General features: G+C 44.2%; 1 protein-coding gene and 1 pseudogene across 7 annotated transcripts; both read right to left on the bottom strand.

Moving 5' to 3' along the window:
* Positions 1–1,138: 1,138 nt before the first annotated feature.
* Positions 1,139–17,261, bottom strand: GPRASP3 (G protein-coupled receptor associated sorting protein family member 3). 6 transcript variants are annotated; one of them, XM_079765919.1, is made up of 6 exons: positions 16,718–17,261; positions 16,481–16,566; positions 13,737–13,836; positions 5,779–5,849; positions 5,155–5,223; positions 1,139–4,842 (listed from the first exon to the last, which is right to left on the bottom strand). In XM_079765919.1, exon 6 carries the CDS (start codon positions 4,539–4,541, stop codon positions 2,907–2,909), a length of 1,635 nt encoding a protein of 544 aa, XP_079622045.1. In that variant the 5' UTR covers positions 4,542–4,842; positions 5,155–5,223; positions 5,779–5,849; positions 13,737–13,836; positions 16,481–16,566; positions 16,718–17,261; the 3' UTR covers positions 1,139–2,906. The 6 variants fall into 6 exon arrangements, with proteins under 6 accessions (XP_079622045.1, XP_079622047.1, XP_079622043.1 ...); XM_079765921.1 differs by lacking the exon at positions 13,737–13,836; XM_079765917.1 differs by lacking the exon at positions 16,718–17,261 and having other exon boundaries at positions 16,481–16,711.
* Positions 17,262–18,794: 1,533 nt separating this feature from the next.
* Positions 18,795–20,684, bottom strand: LOC307096347 (large ribosomal subunit protein uL10-like; annotated as a pseudogene). Its single transcript has 2 exons — positions 20,201–20,684; positions 18,795–19,729 (listed from the first exon to the last, which is right to left on the bottom strand). The product of its transcript is annotated as a large ribosomal subunit protein uL10-like (transcript).
* Between the last annotated feature and the right edge of the window lie 1,229 nt (positions 20,685–21,913).

The following is a 21,913-nucleotide window of genomic DNA, read 5'->3' as shown; positions in this document are numbered from 1 at the left end:
CTTCCTCCTGTCAGTCTGGGGCGTGCCGTGGGACCAAGAGTCAAGTCCCCACCCACCCGCATGCGCCTCAAAATCATGCAAGACCCAGCCCCGGCCAGCCCCACACCCATTGGGCAAGATCCAGACTCAGCTGGCCCCACCCCCTTCAAGCCCCGCCAGGCAGGGGCACAACCTCAGGTCCCCGTCAAGCCCTGCCACCTGGGGGCGCAGCCTCAGGTCCCCCGTCAAACCCCGCTGGGCAGGGGGTGCAGCTTTAGGTCCCTCAGCACACACCGGGTGGGAGGCAAAGCCTCAGGTCCCCCAGTGCATGCTGGGTGAGGGGCACAGCCACAGTTCCCCTGGCACACCCTCAGGACCCCTGCCCGGCACCAGGGCGCATGGCCTGAGGTCCCCCGGCCTGGCACTTGGGTGGGGGGCGTGCCTTGAGGTCCCCCGTCAAGCCCTGCTGGGCGGGGGGCGCAGGCTCAGCCCAACACCACGCTGCCTCAGGTCCCTACGGATCACTCTTTATGGGAACCCTGTCTCCACTCTGGGTGCAGCCATCTTGTGATGGTATAAGGGTTAATTTGCATATCACCTCTTTATTATATAGGACTACAGAAAATGAGAATGATTCTATATTGTCATAAAGCAGATCAATGGTTGTCTGAGGGCAAGGAGACACCGAGTGCTAGGAGGGAGGGGACTACAAAGGAACTTTTCAGGGTAGTAGATATGTTCACTATCTTGACTGTGGTGATTGTTTCATGTGTGTATACGTATGTCAAAACTTATCAAATTGTATACTTTGAATATGTATGGGTTAATGTATGTCAATTATATCTCAATAAAGCTATAAAAAGCATGTGGCAGATATGTTTTACCTTTTGCACTCGGATGTTGAGTGTGACTCAACACGGTTAGCGTTAGAATAAAGGAATCGAGAAAAAAGCAAGCGAGTGCAAAGGGTTAATACTATAACTGAAAAGATAACTGGAAAGACGAAAAAGCAAGTTGCAGAACACTACAGCCTTATTTTTGCAAGAGAATTTGTGCATATTGTTTAAGAGGATATGTAATAAAAGATTAGGCAATATGCACCAACTGTTAACACACACACACACACACACACACACACAAATTGAGTGATTCAAAAATATGCTGCAGTAACACATTTATTGACATGCAAAGATATTCACAATATACAGATAGTGGGGGGAAAGCAAGTTATAAACATTAATTTACAGTATGATCTTGTGTTAGTTTCTTGTTTAAAATTTTCAAAGCATATAACCTACTATTTTTGCACACTGGGACATTCTCATCAACTCAGATCAGGGGTTGTAGTTCCTACCATGAACTGTAGAGAACACAGCCACAATCCAAAAGTCCTGGGGATGCTTTCTGAACCATGAAGACTTCCAGGAATCACTGTTATGTCAGTTGAGACAGCAGCTTCTCTCCTAGCTTTCCTGTTCTGTGTTGAGAAAGCTGCAGTTCTGGGTCTAAATTTCTCCAATTAAGTCTATCCTGTAATTTTAGCTGGTACAAATGCAGAATGTAGACTAGACTACTAGTAAATGATGGATCCTTTTGACATTTCATGACACATATGAAATAGAAAAAAATCATAAAAAATTAAGTTATGATTTTGCAAGGAGGAAGCAATATTTTTAAAATGTAATGTATGAAACAATGTACAGAATGAGTCATTCTCTTGACAAAAAAATATAATCAGGTTGAAAAAGATAAGGATATAGCAAATTTTACTTGCTAATGACTCCAAATTTACATGTTATTCAATAGTTTTGGGTACCTACTACTTTCCAGGCGCTGCCAGTTCATATCCATACACTCATCCCAGACTTTTCTCCGAAACCCAAATGCCTAATGGACATGTGCATTTGGAGGAAGTAAAGAATTGCAAAACTGGCAGGGGCATTATCTACAGCAAAATGAATCATTAAAACCAGTCTCTGAGCCTTCAATGCCACCACCTAAAAAAGTGAGAGGACTGTAAAGTAGCATAGTAAATGTTTGTTTGTTTTTTTAAATAGAACAGCTATGCCACCTGCCTCTATGGGAATCTAGGAAAAAAGTATTTAACCTCCCCAATTCTCATTGGCAGTGATCCACAATGAGTCATACAAAAAAGAAATAACTACCAGTACCTAGACTCACAGGACCATTGCCAAAAGAGGGGGAAAAACTGTATAGTGCCAACACATTGCCTGACATAAGAGCAGGTATTCAGCAAATGTTTCCTCCTTATACCTACCTCCTTTCTCTTCTGTGAAATGACCTCGACAAATGAAATAGCCTAACAATGAGTTATAAATGTAGTACTGGCATTTAAAAGTGAATCTTACATTTAATTAGGATTCAGGGCCATTTCTGGGTTGTAGAATATGCTATATGATGTAGGCAGAATAGGAGGAAAATGAATTCTTAAACATCTCATAGACACACCTACCTCCTTTATGTTTAGAGTGTACATTTCACAATGAGAGTGTGCAAATGCATGTATGACCTGTTAGTTATCTTTTTGTGTGTATATGCCTTACTTCTGCAACTAGATTATAAATTAAGGCTATTTTTTTGCCATTTGAAGCCACAAATGGATCTAAGCAGATACTAATGAACAAGTTAGCTTACTTAGGATGAACTGGTTCACTAATTTATTAAGTAAAACGTTGAAAAGTGCCCCATCTACACAAGATAAAAATCAACATTTTCAACTCACAATGTAATAATACTTGATATCCCAAAAATGGTCTAGCTCAAACCTAGAGACTACCACAAGTAAGTGTTAAAGATATCATTTATAATGTGCACACTATAACAAACAAAATATTATGCAAGGTTCTTTGAGAACAGACAGCCTATCAGAATTTGGAGATTATTCTGTGTTCTATTTCTGGTTCATTTTACAGTGTTTCAATAATCGCTTTAACTTCACGGAAAATGTCCATGAGTGTACTGTAACTAGAGTGATCGACAACTACAATTGATCCCTTTCTGATATGCTCCTTTATGTTAATAAATATGGCCACAGTACTAACGAGATTGGCTTTTGCTTCTTTCTGGTTAAAGACTAGTTTTAATGCTGCCAATGACCTTATATTGATCATGTCTCTGGCTGCAACTGGGTTTTCAGACATATTCAAAAGTACCTTCAAAGCAAGATTTCTGGTTTTACGATTTCCCTGGGAAATCAAATAAAAAAGATCTGAAAGATAGCAGGCAACAATATGGTGACGGTTAATATCAGTAGTCAGTTGCCCCAGTATTTTTAAGCCAGATTGCTGTCCGGGTGAGTTCAAGGGAAAACACATGGTTTCCTTACACATATGTTTAACATGTAATTCAATCCTTCGGTGTCTTTCATCCCCAGAAGGATTATTCAGTGTAATTACAGCATTTTTTCTCATTTCAGTGGAAGGAAAACTAAGCAAGCTTTCAATAAGTGTCACTACACCGACCTCATTAATGAAATCTTGGGCAAATGGATGAACCTTAATGACCCCCATTGCAATTTGAGCTACTTTATGAATGAGAGGATCAGTAGTTGACTCAAGTAAGGCAACAAGTTTTTCAAATTCCTCAGAATTCATGTAACATTCCATTTTGCAAGGACAAGCAAATGGCTTAATCCCATTCATCTCCCTGATCTTGATTTGGCGTCTAATCTCCTCTATAGTCTGCATGCAAGGGTCAGAACCAAACGGGTGCTCCGGGAGAGACTCTGCGCATGAGACTATGCTCTTAGAAGAACTATCTGTTTCCTCAGGCAACGCATGAGCATTTTCCTCAGATGAGCCCAGGACAATATATGAAGGAGACCTTGTCTCAGATGTGACTTGAGATCTAAATCCTAACACTGCTGGAGTTACAGCAGGGGCATTGGGCCAGATAGTTACCTCAGACCAGTCCTTGGGCCTATCTTTTTCATTAATTTCATCCACAGGCTGGGGCCTAACTATTCTGCTCACAGGTTTAGGATCAGGGTCAAAGCTAGTTTCATCTCCATCCCAAAACCAGTTCCCAATAACATTCTCTTCCTCTTCCTCTTCAGCCCCTGGCCTAGCTTTATAGCTAGTGCTTGCCACAGGCTTCAACTTCTCAGCACAGGATGGGGGACCAGTATCAGCTTTACCTTCATCCTTGGCACTGGAACTATTATTAGTCTCTTCTCTATTCCAGAACCTAGAACCAACACTGGTCTCTTCCCCAGCACAGGTATCAATACTAGCCTTATCTTTACACATGGACTTGGTCTTAGCACTGGCCTTAGCCACAGAACGACACCGAGACACTTGAGTGGCATCATCTTCAACTTTGGGACTGAAATTTGCTGGGGCTCTTTCTTTCTTTTCAGTAACAATCTTCTTCTTAGACACTGCCTTCACCGCTGCCACTGCATTTCCCTGAAACTCTGGCTTGGCCATTGCTTTGGCCTGGGTCTTGGCTACAGGTCTGCCTACGCCAGTAGCTTCCCTCTTTGTTTTAGCTTCTACACCAGCCCTTTTTGCAGTTTTGCCCTTGTTTCTTTTCCCACCCATGGTTAAAGCCCAGTTGGATGGATAGCCCTATAGAGTCTTGGCCTTGGTTCTCAACGAGTCCGAGGTCAATATGTTGACACTTTCACGGGATCAGAGACAAACTTTGTAGCAAGAGTTAGAGTCAATTGTCAGTTCAGCAGTCACACAGTCCCCTTTCTGAACACAAAACTTCTGTCAATGATACAGACAGAGGGCAGAGGCACTCAGACCGAGGGAAGATGATGGTTCCTGAGTGCAGACTTGCTGAAAGTGATAATCTGCCACCACTCCAAGGCCACCACAGTCACCGCTGGAGATGGACCTAAGATGGAAGAAGGAAATGGGCTTTAAGCCTTTTCTAACTGTGCTCATCTATGCAGACAGCCAGACAGGACATGAGAGAGTAGAGATGGACTGTTTGGTAGGAGAAGTGGGAGTTACCTCATTTTATCCCTTCCACACTCCCACTAACGCCCAACATCCTGCTCAGGCACTACCACACTCTTCTCTGCATTAAATAGGATCAGGGATGATGGGAAAGTTTGCTGAAAGTGAGAGAGGCTACAAAACACCCAGTGCCTTTGGTATACACCACTATACTATCCGGGTCTATCCAGGTAGGCCTCACACCAACCTGCACTGATCTTCCTTTCTTGATTGCTTCCAGTGTTGATAAGCCCTACAGCTGAAATCACAGGCAGACCTATGGACAAAAACAGGAGGGACTGGAATTCAGAGTTTCAGTAAACAGACATGCACGTTGGTTTCTAGACCCAACACCTAGGTATCTTTCCAGATCTGGGGCTTTGGCTATACAGTTGGCCCTTGAACAATGCAAGGGTTGGGGTGCTGAAGTTGGAAATCTATGGATAAAGTCGGCTCTCCACATACATAGATTCCCAACCACAAAGTTGAACCGTGAACAATGTAGGTTTGAAATGCAGTCAGCAGAACTGTGTGGATCAACTCAATTGTGGTAAACTGAAAAAAATCCTCATATAAGTAGACCCACGCAGTTCAAACCCATGTTGTTCAAGGGTCAACTGTATGTTTCTGGCTTTGTCCTCCTCATGGTTTCCCTCCCCATTTCCTGGGTGTCTGTCAATTATCCTATAAGCACACTCCTGTCTCACCCCCCCCCCATTTCCTAAACATGAATGTGAGGGCACAGCTGTCTAGAATGCTGGAAGACAATGGCTCCATCTGTCTCACCCACTTCCCAACCCCAATGAGTAGGGGTGCTCATGCTCACACTCACCTTGGATCCAAATGAACAATTTTGGTCTTCTTTCTTAATTAAATTCAAAGTCAACAGCTACATACAGATTTCTACAGGAACAGATAAAGGAATAAACTTACAGAGATAAACAGGCAGAGGAGAGAAAACAGAAGAAACTGAGATGGCCCAACACCCATGACAAGTGTTATAACATATGCTTTTGTACATTCAAGGTCATGTTATATGCTTCCCATCTGTCTACTCTTGCCCAATGATTCCCCATTCATTCCCCTAAGACCTGCAGTTTGTCTAATTACATACATCTCCCAACTCTGAAGTCAGTCATTTTCCCAGCAGAGGCCACACCTCTTTTCCCTGAACAAAAATATGAGGTGTAAGAGTGGGTAGTGAAAATAGGCAAATGTATTTAGAAAGAAGGCAGTAAAGATAATGGGGACTATTCTTTCAATAGGATCTTTGCATGCCCAAGCCCTTTCTTCTTTATGTATACATACTAGTAGATCCTATCTCATTCACCACCTATACCAGCCAGCCCACAGTAGGGGACCTCAGGAGATACTCTCTTTCCCACCAAAGAACAGTCTTCTAGCTAGAGATGAGTCATGCCATACAGAAAGAGGGGTTTTCAGCAAAACACCAGGAAAATGTTGACAATAATAGAAAAATATCAGGTTAATGGACATATACCCAGAATTCAGGTCTTAACACCTCCTTTTCAAGAATCAGGAAATAAGTAAATAAATGTCTCTCAGCACCCCTGGTTCCTCAGGTATCCAGCTTTTGTGAGATTGCCTCTGCACCAAAATGAGAGGCTGTGAAGGGTTTATGGAGATGGAATTTAGTTTGAAATAAGCAGACTGACTTCATGCATTAGAAATGGACTCTTCAGAAAACTGTCCCCTCTATTCTGAACCGCCATTATCTCAATATATTAAAGTAGGCTGGGGTGTTGAGTAAACAGTTGCCAAATAAGAAAGGTGAATTAACAGCACACTATTTGTTTATATGGACCCTTCCCGTGAAAATCGATGGGCTTCTCAGCCTGTCATTTGCTTGAATTTAATTTGGTGCAAGATCTAAACATGGAAGGAAATAAAACTGCTGTATTAAGAGGCGGATAAACATTTCATTTTGGTGTATTCTTAATTTAAGTAGTCTTACTTGTGCTTAAATCGCCAGACCTACCACGCAAACATGAGGCTTTGGCATCAACGAGGTGCCTGTGGGAAGGGAGAGCACCCAGAACGCAGGGCCCCAACAGGCCCCTTCCCGCAATCAGGGCCCCGAGTAGCCATCGCCCTCGCCCCCGCCCCCGCCCCCAGCCCCGCTCCCGCTCCCGCTCGCCATTTCTCCCCCAGTAACCGCCCCTCAGCCCCCTCCCAGCACAGACACCTCGACGGCGGGGCGCGGGCGCCAGGAGAGCTGGCCGGGGGGCAGCCGGCGCGCTTCGCCTCCGCAGACGCCCGGGGAGCCCTCCGGCCACCCGGCGCCTTGGGCCGGCCCGCGCCGCCTCCTCGCCAGGGTCCCCGGCGCTGCGCACCTCTCAGGGACCGGCTCCGACAGCCCGGGTCGCCTCCTCCTCGCCAGGACGCCAGGGTCGGGGCGCCGCGGGCTGCAAGCTGGTGGAGAGTGGGGCCCCCGCTGCCCACTGCCCCGCCGCCAGCCCCCACTTGCCTTCACAGGCTCAGGGCCCGGGTGGTCGTCCTCCCCTCCTCTCACAGCTCCTCACTCAGGTCCCCACCGCCGTCCGCGCGCCCCGAACCGCAAAGAGGCGTCCCGCCCCCGCGCCGCTGCACCAAACCCGGCCGGGCAGGGGCTGCGCAGGATGCGACAGAAGCGCTGGCAGCGAGGGTGTCGGGAAGGGGCGGAGGGATACAGCACGGATGGGCTCGGCGCCCCCCAGGCCCACCGTAGTTCCGACCCGAGGGGGCGGGGCCGGCCCGGGGCCAGGCCAGAGGAGACCCAGCCCGGGGGGTGGGGGCAGGTTGGCGCCAGCCCGCCCCAGCGGACCAACGCGGCCCCGGCCTGGCGACCACCCCCACTGTAGTGCCCTTCCTGGCACTGCAATCTAGGGGGCAGACGGGCGGGGGTCGGGGGGCCGGATGGGGAGGTCCAACGGAGCTGCGCTGGACGCGGCAGCGGAAGGATACAAACCGCCCTTGGTCTGTGTGAATCCCCAGACTGCCCTGTCTGCCTACCCCCCTCCATCCCACCAGCCGTCCTTCCAGACGCTGAGGGGAGAGGAGGGGCTCTGGGGACTGCAGGCTGTGAGGGGGAGAGGAGAGCCAAACGTATTTTAACTTCCCTGATAATTACGCAGTCTGAAATTGGGTGAATAGACCCTCAGCAAGAAGTTTTATGTTAGGCTGGTTAGCAGTTGAGCTGTGCGTAATGTTTGCTGTAGCTGTAGGTGCCAGTGTTCAGATTCCTCTAGTGTCCTTATTTTTGTCTTCCTTATCTTTGGGCTTTCCTAATTACTCCTTGCAGCATCTATGCACATTATAGCTCCTTTAGCTGTACTCCACTCCTATTATACTGGACACTTGTGACATGGTAAAAATGTGTGAAATGTTCTATAATCTTACAATTAAATTCTAGTCCTTTGTGGGCCTTGGTCCCTAGGCTGTGTCCTTCACAATTATTTTCTAGCTTCTTTCTCCCTCTTACATGAAAATGGAAGACTAGAATGGGGTGGTTAGGAGGAATGCCCTTCCTTTATCAGAGATAAAGCTCTGGGAAAGTACTAGTATTTCCACTGCAGAGTAGGTCTTGTCATGGAGAAGGCTCTGGGTGTATTTCACAGGAGCACACTTCCCCTCCCACTGCCAGAGCCATCAGATCTTTCTGGGGTCTTCACTGTAAGAACCTGCTAGAGTTCCTGGATTTACTAGTAAAGCCCATGAAACCTGTAAGACTGCAGTTTGGGTTTCTCACTCTCATACTATCCCACACTCAGTCTCCAGCAATTTGTCAAATTTACTCTTTAAGTCTTCTGCCCTGTTTATGTATCTAGCTGTTTGTGCTCTATGTAAGGACAGATAGGTTGTGACTCCCCAGATTTTTCTTTTCTCCAGAATTCAGGGTGGTCTTTTGCCTGTGACATGTTTTCTTATGGGTCTAAGATAAGTCATGGATTCTCAGTTTGTTCAGTTTTTTTTTCTTCGGTTTTCAGTACAAGGGCAATGACTTCCAAACTATTTACATAGTAACTGACATTGGAAAGCTGGCCTATGGATTTTAACCCTGTAGCTAAAGGCCAGTGAACAGCTTTTGTCCTATTCTTCTCAGCTGAACTTCAGATCTGAAAAATGAGAAACTATCTAATATTCTGAAATACCTGCATGTATCAGGTCTGTCTAGTTCCTTTTTAAAATGTCATCTAGTCATATTATGGGGTAAGCTGGGGTAAGTAGGGAAGAGTAGATAACTCCATGGTGGCTTTTAGTGGTCTTAATTGCTAAGACATTGCCCTGTGCTCTTTATTACTATAACCTAAATACTTTGTAATACACTGTTTTGCCTACCATAACTAAGCCCTTACTAAAAGAACATCATTTTTGCATAAGTATGCCTCCCTTCTCCTTGTAGTCATGTGTCTCTGGGAGGCTGATCCCAGTTCCAGGGTTGAATCTGCATTGTCTAGGGCAGTGATGGGCAACCTTTTGAGCTTGGTGTGTCAAACTTCGCCAAAAAACTGAGCATAACTCGGGTAGTGTGTCACTTTGAGGGAAAAACATTATTTCGCGATATTTATAGTTTAAATAACATAAATGTTTCATCCTCAGCATGCGGCCGCCTCAGCGGCCGCGTGTCATCAGAAATGGCACTGACACGCGTGTCAGAGGTTCGCCATCACTTGTCTAGGGGTAATCCATTCTCTTGGTACTCTCTGGTTTAGGAAGGGTGATGATCTAACCCTGACTCTGCTCAATGAGACATTAGGAGAAGACTGCAGAAGAACGAAATAAAGTGTCCTCACTCATAAGAAAAGGCAATCAGGAAAAACTGTCTTCTTTTCTTAGGAAGTTGCTTGACTCCTAGAATCATTGCAGCCATCAAACTTCCAGCCTTCAGATGGAAGCTGATACTGTGAATGGCAGAAGGAGATAGAATAAAAAACAAGTCCTTAGCTGAATCAAACACCCATCTAGGCTTCAGTACATCCAATATCTGAATCATGTTTTCTTATTTAGTTTTAGTTGTTATTTGTTATATGAAAATGGAACAATCTTAAATGTATGCTCATGTACAATCTCATGTACGCTCAGGCATAGAACAACTCTTCAGTGAATAATAGTTCCTGACTTTTCTCATCAGTGAGCACCTACTTCTTAAAACCAGTGGCAGAACTCATGTTCCCATGTGAAAGGAAAAGTGTAATTCTGAATGCCTTGCCTAATGATTGCTAGAGGTCTGACAACTGTGACTGGCTTCTGTTCTAGATATAAAAGGAAAGCCTTGGGCAGAAAACCTAAACCCTTACTTATCTAGGGGGGTTCAGAGATACATTAAATACCTGAGCTCAAAGATAAGTCTGGTTTCAATTTTGAGTCATTGTGTGAAAGTGCACCCTTATGAAATGTCCATAATATCAAGATATCAGAGGTTATCTGTGTTCAATTCAGAGGGCTGTATTGAGTTTGAGAAAGATAAATTCATAGTGTCAATAGAAAGGTTTGGTTAACTTTCCCCAGGCATACTGCACTAAGCAACATAGGTATAAAAGCAGTTGGATATTTGGGATTTATCAAGAGCTTGGATTTTGCTAGGACAGTGGAACCAGGCACTACATGATAAGGTAGAAGCATAGTAAAAATGATGGAATACGACTGACCATTATGCTGGGTGTAGAGAGAACCTGGGAAGGCACAAGAGCATTTCTTTAATTATTGTCAGCTGAATCCAGTGGTGTTGGCAGAGCCACGTCCTGGAAACACGCCTTGCCAGAGGCAGGAGTGTTGTCAGCTTGACCTTCAGCCCAGGCGCCAGGGGGTGGGTTTCGTTATCTAAATGCAGCCAAGCACCAGGAATGAATACAACTCCGGCCCACCCAGGAATGCACATAATCTCCTTTGTCTTGACCTTTAGTAAAACTTCCTGGTTTTTGCTGTATAAAATAAACAGGCTGTATTGGCTCTGGGTCCCTGTCTCTCCATCAGAGGACAGCTGTCCCACCAGGCCCCAGCTTTTTCCTTCCATCTCTGTGTCTGTCTCTTTCTCTCATTTTATTAATCCCCAGCAGCCCCTACTCAGGAACCGAACCACTCTCTAGACGCGCTGGACATGGAGAAGAGAGAAATATTTACATATTGGAAGGAAGGAAAAGCTGGAATAGACTGGTACATAGGAAGAAGGGGTTAAGGAACAGGAGGTCTAACTATACACAGGTTTCAGTTTCTTTATGATGAATAGAGTACTTTGCTACAAGCTGTAAGTGAGACAGACTAGTATGTCAGAACAAGTGGAATAGGAAAACTGAACAAACTGGAAGAGCAATTTTTAGCAGATACAGAAGGTCATCTCCCTAGAGATAACATCTAGGGCTCGGTTGTTTTAGAACTCCAAGCCCAGAAAAGCAGCAAAACCAGGTAGGTGACACCAGGACCAGCTGCAATGACTAAGGACCCTGCCCTGACACTGACCAATCAGTGAAGACCATAACCCTGAAGGAGCACATCTAGAAAACTGATGAATATTCTGCTGAGACCTCCCCTAAGATTCCTGCCTTCAAGAAAGAGATAAAAGCTTCCAAAGGACCCAGCACTCACCCTCTCCCTCTGGGGAGCAGCCCTTGCCATTCCCTTTCCCCTCTTCTTCCCTCCCTTCTCCCTCCCACAGGCACACATCTCCTAAACTCTAAGGGACCCCATGAGACTTGCATCCAGGGCAGCAGTGGGCAATGGCAGTTCATCCCCTGAACCTGACCCCAAGTCCCCCTTTTCTCTGACTTATTAGTAAGCCAAAGCAGACCAGCCTAGGCTCATTTCCCTAGCCCTTTATTATTTCACTGTCCGCAGCTTTACTAGTAATAAATGTCCTCTAAAATTCACCTGGACTTGTGTTGTGAAATTGTTCCTGCATGAGGTCAAGAACCCACACACCATGGGTCCGCCCTAGTCAGACCCTCTAAGGGCCAGGACCCCTTTCCAGTAACATAAGGAAAATCTGATGATGAAGATAGTGACAGTGATGATGGCAGCTTTTACTGATAATCAGCACTACAGGGATATAGACATAGCATAGTGGTAATGCACACCAACTCCAGATTCAAACTACAAAGGTTTGGATCTCAGCTCTTCTGTTAATCAGCTCAGTGAGCTTGGCCAAGTTACTTAACCAATCTGTGCCTCAGCTTCCTCATATGTAAAATGGGGACAACAACAGTATGTACTCCATAATTTTGTTTTGAGGATTAAATAAGTTAATACATTTAGAACCCTTAGAATAGTATCTGGTACAAATCAAGCACTCAATATATCAATACTACTATTATAAGTAACAAAAGGCTCAGGTGTTCCAGTCAGACAGATGAGTTTGATTCACACTTCCAGAGTCCAAGTTTCTTCCTCTATATTACCTCTATACGAATTCTGTCTTATTCATTAAAAAAAGACTCCAGTACATAGCATAAAGAAACAAATGCTAAAATAGGGGCAAATAAAAAACTGTGCAGAGGAGTTACTTCCTACCAACGGGCAAACAGTAAAGGTGAGAGTATCAGAAAGACTTCAAAAAGGATGAATATGTTTCCCTAGGTCAGTGATGGGCAACCTTTTGAGCTTGGTGTGTCAAACTTTGCCAAAAAACTGAGCATAACTCAGGTAGTGTGTCACTTTGAGGAAAAAACCAACTCCAAGACTCTAGTCGCAAATGTTTCATCCTCAGGAGCAGCAAATGTTTCATCCTCGGCATGCGGCCGCCTCAGCGGCCGTGTGTCATCAGAAATGGCTACGCGTGTTAGTGCTGACACGTGTGTCATAGGTTCACCATCACTGCCCTAGGCAGAGAAAGGATTGTGAGAGTAGTGATGATTGAGTGAACATTGGGGAAAGGCAGAGTATAATTGGGTTGGGAAATAACAGCCCAATGTGGCTTGAGTGCAGCAAAGTGGAGCAGGGTTTGGATTAGGGTAAGGTACCTGAGTGAGTACCTCCTCAAACTGTGTCCTTATCTTATTCTAGTCCTGACCCTGACTTGGAAGAAAGTGTTGGGAGATGGAGTTGGAAAGGTGGAATTGTATGGAAAGGTGAGGGCCTTGAAACCCTGTATCGAGAACCTGGTAGTATTTTATAAATGAGATCTCATTGAAGGTTGCTCTTTTGAAACTGGGGACAGAGAGTGTCAGTGGGTGCTGAGTCCAACTGTGCTGTAAGAAAATACCTTTCTTTCATTTATGACTGGAGAGATGACAAATCCACTCTAAATTTATCTCCAGGAAGGTCAACTGACATTAAAAAAAAAAAAATCCTCACCCGGAGATATGTTTTTCATTGATTCTAGAGAGAGACAAAGGGTGAAGGAGAGAGAGAGAAACAACAAAATGAGAGAAAAACATCGATCAGTTGTCTCACATAAGTGCCACAAAAGGGGACTGAACCCAAAATCTGGGTATGTGGCCTGACCAGAATCGAACCCGCGACCTTTTGGTATACAGGACAACACTAACCACTGTGTACATCGGCCAGGGCTCAAATGACATTTGAATGGACCCTTATTATCTTATTACATGAGATCCACGTAATATTTATCCAGAAAGGGGGTAGAAACAGAAGGGCCATGTGAGTGGTGAGGTTTTTACTTCAGCTATACCCCAGAAAAATTGAGGGATGATTCTGGCCAAGGAGTGATCAGAATATAATCATCTTCATTCTTGGACACACACACACACACACACACACACACACACACAACTTACCCTGCTCTTTGGCTGAGACTAAAAAATTCCATAGGTGTGAATAGCTTAAGTATTTGCTTACCATGAAAGTAGGACTAAGAGGTATCCAGCAAGACCACAATGTGAAGCTCCCAAAAATTTAAACACATTGCCCCCAATAGGAATTCTAGGCTGAGCGAATTCTGATAAGAAAAAAAATTATAGAGAACTTTAAAAATTATGCAGGCATGTGTCACAAAAACATATGCTGCCCACCTCCCATAATATATTCTGCTGGGCTCTGCCTCCTTCATTTTAACTTATTTATGTATGATGCATAGGATCAGAGGTAGGTTTATAGATATTAATCCAGCGGTGGCTGCTAAGAGAATGACACTTATTCTGACATCAATTCTTTGACACCAACTACCTGGAGTTAGCATTAGACTCCACAGATTTAAGGCAGTCCTTAATACTGCCCCCATTTCAGATAAGATGCCAGTTACAAGTCTTGGGGACAATAACCCATGCTTCTGATTCAGGGGTTCCCATGACCCTCTTAGGTTTGATAATTTACTAGAAAAACAGAAATTATTAAAAGTACTATATTTCACATTATAGTTTTATTATAAAGGCTACACATAGGACAAGGTCTGGAAGGATCTTAGACACATAGCTTCCATGCCCTCTTCCCATAGGTTCAGGGCAAATCACCCTCCCTAGATATCAGTGTGTTTACCAACCAGGAAGCTCCACAAAGCCCTGAGTTTGCATCGGGGATTCTTTATATATGCATGATTAAATCAATGGCCACCCGATTGAGATCCAAATCCAGCACTCCTTCCCTCTGTGGTCTAAGGTTCTAATCATGTGGTTGGTCCTTCTGGTGACCAGCCCACATCCTAAAGCTATCTAAGGGCCCACGATAAGTCAGTTCATTGGCAAAACAAAGACACTCCTATCACTCAAGAATTCCCTAAGGTTTTTTTAAAGGTCTGTTCTAGGAACCAGGGACAAAGTTTAGATATATACTTTCCATACCACACTATGTTTGAGGTAGTCTCTTTTGTCAAACTCTATAACCACACACACATAGACCAGAGACAACAGAGCTTAAGCCAAAAGACCGTAATCTGAAAATTGGCCCCAATACTTATCTTACCAGTACTATATTGCTGGAGAGTGGAGGAAAGAGAATAACAAAGGAGGCAGGGATAAGAGAGGAGGAGTCAATCCTAGGCCTCAGTCTCTGTAACTCTACCCCACAAGTCCACTGCTTAATCCTAGCTTTTAAATGTAAACATGAGGGCCTGAAGTAGTATTACAGCATAGTTTCCACTCTACTAGTACACTGAGAATAAAAATAAGGATATGGGTAGCTTTAGGGAAATTAATTACTTCCTAGTGACACTTTCCTAAACTGCCTTGGCATGTATCCTAGGGGCATCAGGGGTTCCCATGACCCCCTCAGGTTTGGTAATATTCTGTTAGAAAGAAGACAAGAACTTTTCAAGGGCTGCCACCTAGGATGAGACCAAAGGAACAAGTCCTAAAAACTGGGCAGAGAGCAAAACACATGGAAGAGAGCAAAACATCTGTAGAGGGGAATCTACAGGACCATCCACAGAGCAGTTTCTGCAACTGTTTCCCAGAAAGATCCTACTCTGAAGCCCAGGACTAAAAAGTCAGGGAGCCTCAAATGGAATAGCCACTTCTGTATTCCCAGATGGGAGGGAGATGCTGCCCAGGGCTGAGATCCAGATATTCTCTCGGGGGTTTAAAGCTTGGCAGTATCCCAAAGAGAAATCCTCTGCCAAAGGTCTCAGCATCTAGGTTCCCTCCTCCTGAATCTGTCTCCAAACCCCCTTCTCAAGAGTTGTTCAAACTTGGATTCATTCCTCTCTTGCAACTCCAGGGAGCTGGAGCCTTGGAGCATAAGGCAGATATATTCCCCACCTCCCTTCTTCTCTTCCCCCTCTCTCAATTTTGAGCTGGTCTTAGCAATCCCCATCCTCTGGAAAAGACAAAAAATAGAGTAAGTGGCAAATAGGTTTGAGGACAGGGTTGTAGCTCAGGGTTCCTATCCTCACACCTGCTTTTCCAGAGCCAGCACCACTGGTTTATATGAGTTGCATGTTCACAAAATGTCACTTCACGGTTTCCAAACTCTAGGCTCCCCTGAGCTAACTTCCTCCATGTGTCCACCTACCTCACCCACACATAGAAACAGAATCACACAACACTGGGAAGGGAGCCTGGGGGTAAGGAGACAGGTGTTCAGAAAGCAGGAGGGTCTCAGGCACTTCCTCTACCAGGATGTAGTCCAGTGGTTCCCAACTTTTGTTTGGCTATGCCCCGCCTAAGCATCTCTAAAATCCTGATGCCCGCCCCGTGACATATAACTCTTATTATACAAAAAGTGAACTCCTATTCTCATGTAGGAAGCCTAAAAGGCCATTAACTTGGTCTAAATAAGATTCCAAAGAACATGGCATCCATGAATGAGAAAAATAAAAGAACAAAAGGACAGTTGAAGTACTGAGGAAGAAATCACTATGAAATTGTTAAAAAATAATAATAATATGAAAAATAGCAAATAAAGTTTCAAAACATATAATAGAGAACTGAAATGCATAAATATGTCGCAATATATATGCATATACTGTATATGAGGCCCCTAGAACCATAAGAAATGCAAAAAATTCACTGTTAATAACTCATTCTCGAATTGCCCCCCTTAAAAATAAAATTGCCCCCTCTTGTGGGGTGTGTGCCCCACGCTGGGAACCACTGATCTAGTCTCAGCCACCACCTCCTGTAGATGCCATTTCCTGGTCTCGAACCCACCTTCTGCGTTCCTATCTCCTCTGCAAGCAACCACCGCTTCTCTCCACGTGTGCCTCCCGCAGGATGACTTCCTGCTTCTTGAACTCCTGGACGAAAGACAGACCCAGCAAAGACGCTCGCAGTTGCCCGCGGGGCTGTTTCCTCTAGCAACAAATACTGTATTTCTGGTCTTCTGCAACTAGGTTTCAGGCTCCTGCGGCGCGGAGAGACAGCCACCCACCCACCGTAACATCCTACCAGTCCTCCGGCAGCAGTCGGTCGATCCTCACTCTTCCTGACTCTTTTCGGTAGGATACACCTCTAGGCCCGCCCAAAGGCGAGCGCGGTCACATGATCCACCGTCAGCCCATGTGACCGTGCAGTCCCTTTCTGCCTCAGCCTCCTGCAGTGCAGGAGAGCAGAATCTTCTGCCTCTGGGATTGAGCTGCTGGCTATGGAACCTGAAGCTCCTGAGAATGGTGAAGATAGCTAGAGGAAGGCTGGATTTGGAGCCAAAGCTTCAAGCCCGAGGCCTAGTTCTTGTTCTATGGGAGCCCAGGGCTGGCAAGGAACACTGGATGAGGAATTTAGAGACAAAGTGACTTTGTTTATTATTTCTAAAATTCAGGGTGCCATGTTAAAACACACACAAGATCTGTCCTAAAAATTATTGCATAGCAAAAGAAACATTCAAACTCCAATTTCCACTATCAGGATGATCCCTATTAACACTTGTGGTTTGTGAAGGGAGGCAAAACTGCCATTTTTCCCTATTCCATAAACCAGTCATTTTCAACCAGTGTGCTGTAAGAATTTTTTTAATTTTTTTAAAAGAATTTTTAAAACGTGCAATATCTGACTATTTAGTCAGGGGCACTGACCTCTTTTCCCTTAGATTGTCAAATAAAAAAAATTACATCAGCCAACACAACAATAGCTGTCCTGTGTGAATGAATCACAGTTATACCTGTTTTTTTTTGTGTGTCAAACTGGCAAAAATAGATATTTTTGGTGTGCCGCAAACTTTTAGTCATTAGTTTATGTGTGCCATGAGATGAAGAAGTTTGAAAATTGCTGCATAAATCTTGCATATTAGAAGGGGGGGCACGTTGCACTGTCAGAAAAATTATACAAAACTTGGGTAAAGAAAACAGGTTACTGGATATCATTTCAGTGCAGGGCTGAGCTTCACTTTCTGTTGATTGAGCAGGCTTTCAATTCTATGAGGCTGATTCTAACTTGTAGATATTTTGTCTAATAGATATGGAAATGATTTCTGTTCAGTGGAACAGATAACCTCAATGTCTAAAATTTATTGCCCTTATGATATTAACCAGTTTTGTATTTAACCCAGCAATGATATCCTAGCATTTATTTTCTATGTATGTATGAAATTTAACATACTATATTGTTTTTATTATATTGTATATATTGTATACACTTACCTCCTTCAACAATTTTCATAATCTTAGCAGTTCATTGTGCTGAAAAATATTTCATGTTCATTTTTAATTTGAATCATAATTTAATCTTTTCAAAAATTAACAGCATCCCAAGACAGAAAGTAACATTTCCACCAAGTCTGAAAATAATAAAATGTATTTCTCACAAGTCTGGATTCCCTCTCCAAACCATTTATATTCCTGACTTCTGCAATTTCTATCTGAAAGTATGGTATGATATTTTTACTTATTATTGTAGAAAAATACACATAACATAAAACCTATCATTTTTTAAAATATATTTTATTGATTTTTTACAGAGAAGAAGGGAGAGGGATAGAGTTAGAAACATCATTGAGAAAGAAACATCAATCAGCTGCTTCCTGCACGCTCCCTAATGGGGCTGTGCCCACAACCAAGGTACATGCCCTTGACTGGAATCAAACTTGGGACCCTTCAGTCCGCAGTCCGCAGGCCGATGCTCTATCCACTGAGCCAAACCGATTAGGGCAAAACCTATCATTTTTAAGTGAACAATTCAGTGGCATTAGGTACATTCACAATTGTTACTCCAAAAGGAAATGTTATCTTTTAAATGTAATAGTCATGTAAAAGAAGTGCCATCTTTGTACAGTCAAGAGACTAATATAAACTTAGAAACCTTGATAATTTATTTTTCTTTAAAGCATTTCATTTAAAAAGCTAGGTTTTCTAAGTCTCATGGGAGTCCACTTTTTAAAAAAAATATATTTTAATTTTTACAGAGAGGGAGAGGGAGAGTTAGAAACATCGATGAGAGAGAAACATCGATCAGCCGCCTCCTGCACACCCCCTACTGGGGATGTGCCCGCAACCAAGGTACATGCCCTTGACTGGAATCAAACCTGGGACCCTTCAGTACACAGGCCAATGCTCTATCCACTGAGCCAAACTGGTTAGGGCGGGAGTCCACTTTTCTTTCAAACTTTTCTAAGTGGTTTTTATCTCTAAATATTCCTTCTAACAGAAATAGTTTGTTTATTTATATAAATACTAGTGGCCTGGTGCACGAATTTGTGCACATTGAAAGGAAATTAATTAGAAGATATATCTTAATATGACTATTTGCCCTTTCTCTATAATAGAGGTATCAACCAAATTCATGATCAACAATGACAGATCAAAACACACACGTATGAATGGCACCAGCAAGAGCTTTATATGTATCGTGCATGCACGAGTCAACTTAGCCTTTATAGATAATAGAATAAACTTGCTTAATTAAACCTGCTTTCAGATTTATTTTCTTTTTTGAGAAGTAAGCCTTTATTTCCTTGTTTTCCAAATAGTTGGCTGAGCTGGTTGCTTTTTGGTAATTAATCAAAGAGACCAAATCCCATATCCTCGTCTGACTCCTCCAACTCAACCTTGGCTGGGGATGCAGCAGCAGCAGCAGGAGCAGCAGTGGTGGCGGCGGCCACAGGGGCAGCAGCCACAAAAGCAGATGATCAGCCAAGAAGGCCTTGACCTTTTCAGCTCGTGGGAAGGTGTAATCAGTCTCCACAGACAAAGCCAGAACTCGCTTGTACCTACTGATGATAGAATGGGGTACTGACGCAACAGTTGGGTAACCAATCTGAAGGCATACGCTGGCAACATTGCGGACACCCTCCAGGAAGCGGGAATGCAGTTTACTCTGTGATGTCAAGCACTTCCGGGTTGTAGATGCTGCCATTGTCAAACACCTGCTGGATGATCAGCCCAAAGGAGAAGGGGGAGATGTTCAGCATGTTCAGCAGCGTGGCTTCACTGGCTCCCATTTTGTCTCCAGTCTTAATCAGCTGTACATCTGTGGGTGTTTCTCTCTTTTCTGCATCCAGCACGGAAAAGGAGCGGGTCTGGTTCCTGAGTAGAGGAGCTGGGGGTTAACCTTTTGCACTCGGATGTCGAGTGTGACTCGACATGGTTAACATTAGAATAAAGGAATCGAGAAAAAAGCAAGCGAGTGCAAAGGGTTAAGAAATAAAAGAAAGAGCCGAAACTGGTTTTGCTCAGTGGATAGAGCGTCGGCCTGCGGACTCAGGGGTCCCGGGTTCGATTCCGGTCAAGGGCATGTACCTTGGTTGCGGGCACATCCCCAGTGGGGTGTGTGCAAGAGGCAGCTGATCGATGTTTCTCTCTCATCGATATTTCTAACTCTCTATCCCTCTCTCTTCCTCTCTGTAAAAAATCAATAAAATATATTTTAAGAAATAAAAGAAAGAAAGAGACAAGAATAATTAAAGAAATGCCCATGTGCCTTCCCAGGGGGGCCCTCTACAACTCAGTATTTCAATGGTGCTCCTGGAGATTTTAATGATGATGCCTAAAGCCTGGAAGAAGGAGGTCTTCTCTGGCCTCAGACCAGTGTTCTGGGCTGGCACAGTGACTTCACACAGGGCAATGGCACCAGCACGGGCAGCAGCTGGCACCTTATTGGCCAGCAGCATGTCCCTGATCTCAGTGAGGTCCTCCGTGGTGAACACAAAGCCCACATTCCCCCGGATATGAGGCAGCAGTTTCTCCAGAGCTGGGTTGTTTTCCAGATGTCCTCGGATGGCCTTGTGCATCATGGTGTTCTTGCCCATCAGCACCACTGCCTTCCCACGGAGGGACATGCGGATCTGTTGCATCTGCTTGGAGCCCACACTGTCTGCTCCCACAATGAAGCATTTTGGATAATCATCCAGAAATTGTATGATCTTAAGGAAGTAGTTGGACTTCCAGGTCACCCTGTCTTCCCTGGGCATCACGGCGGAGCATCAGGGATTGCCACGCAGGGTTTAAAGACGATGTCACTCCCACGAGGATGCCTGGTGAGAGGAAGCACCTGCTTTCTGATTTAGCTAAACTTTTTCCAGTCCAGTGAAGCACCCCAACTTCTCTTTCAGGTAATTGTCAGCAACACAGCAGTAGATATCAACATGAAGCAGATTATTATTGTTGATCACTCAGGGAGAACAAAGGGTAAAGTACTTGACTATATTCTGTACAGTGAGAAAACCTGAAGTCATTTTCAAGGTCCACCATTCCTTACTTCTTTTCAGTTGGGTCAAGTTTCTAAGCTTTCAAAATATCCATTTTCCAGCTAATGAAAAGAAAATAGTATCCCACTGAGTCTCCTATCTACCTACTCCAGGACTTCTGTGAGGATCAAATGAGATGAGGCATGGGAAAATGCTTCACAGACATTTGGTTAACGTGTAAAATGTTTCCACCTGTGCTCCTGGGCTGAAGAAACTCTAAGGAGGCTAGTTGCTAGGGAGAGGAAGCCAGGCGTTGCTATGTGATGTCATTACCAGGAGCCTACCACAACCGGTCCAGGCTGGACTGGGCTGTGGGCTGCATTCTGCGCTATGGGGTCTTGGCAGCATTGGCTATGATTTGGTGGGGTTTTGTTCCAGGGTGGTGGCGGGACCTGTGTCCCACTTGGGAGAAGCCGAGTGTTAGTTTGTCTGTGCCAGGTCCGTGGTGCAAGCCAGTGCATGTCATGGCAGCTCCTGCGTTGAGTATCTGCCCCCTGGTGGTCAGTGCACATCATAGTGACCAATCAGACCATAGGAGGAACACTTATTAACATATAAACCTTTTATATATATAGATATGTTCCAACATGTCTACCTATAACTTGAGGCATTAGAAGCATATTAAATGAAAAAAAAAAAAAGCCCTGTGCTATTAATTTTTCTATCCCCCTGATGTCTGTCTTTAAAATATTTTTTATCATGGTAGATTTTATTCGACTTTGGAATATATGATGTTTCTTAAAAAGTCATATTGAAATTGCAAAGAAGTTGTTTAGTCACACACAAGTTTTTAAAATGAGATCTAGCCCTAGCTGGTTTGGCTCAGTGGATAGAGCTTCCGCTTGGGGACTGAAGGGTCCCAGGTTTGATTCCTGGTCAAGGGCACATGCCTGGGTTGCAGGCTTGATCCCCAGTAGGGAGCATGCAGGAGGCAGCCAATCAATGATTCTCTCTCATCATTGATATTT

The sequence above is a fragment of the Cnephaeus nilssonii genome (assembly GCF_951640355.1).
Source record: "Cnephaeus nilssonii genome assembly, chromosome: X".
Taxonomy (NCBI): Eukaryota; Metazoa; Chordata; class Mammalia; order Chiroptera; family Vespertilionidae; genus Cnephaeus; species Cnephaeus nilssonii.
Note: the sequence above shows the minus strand (reverse complement) of the source record. Positions and strands in the feature narration are given on the sequence as shown.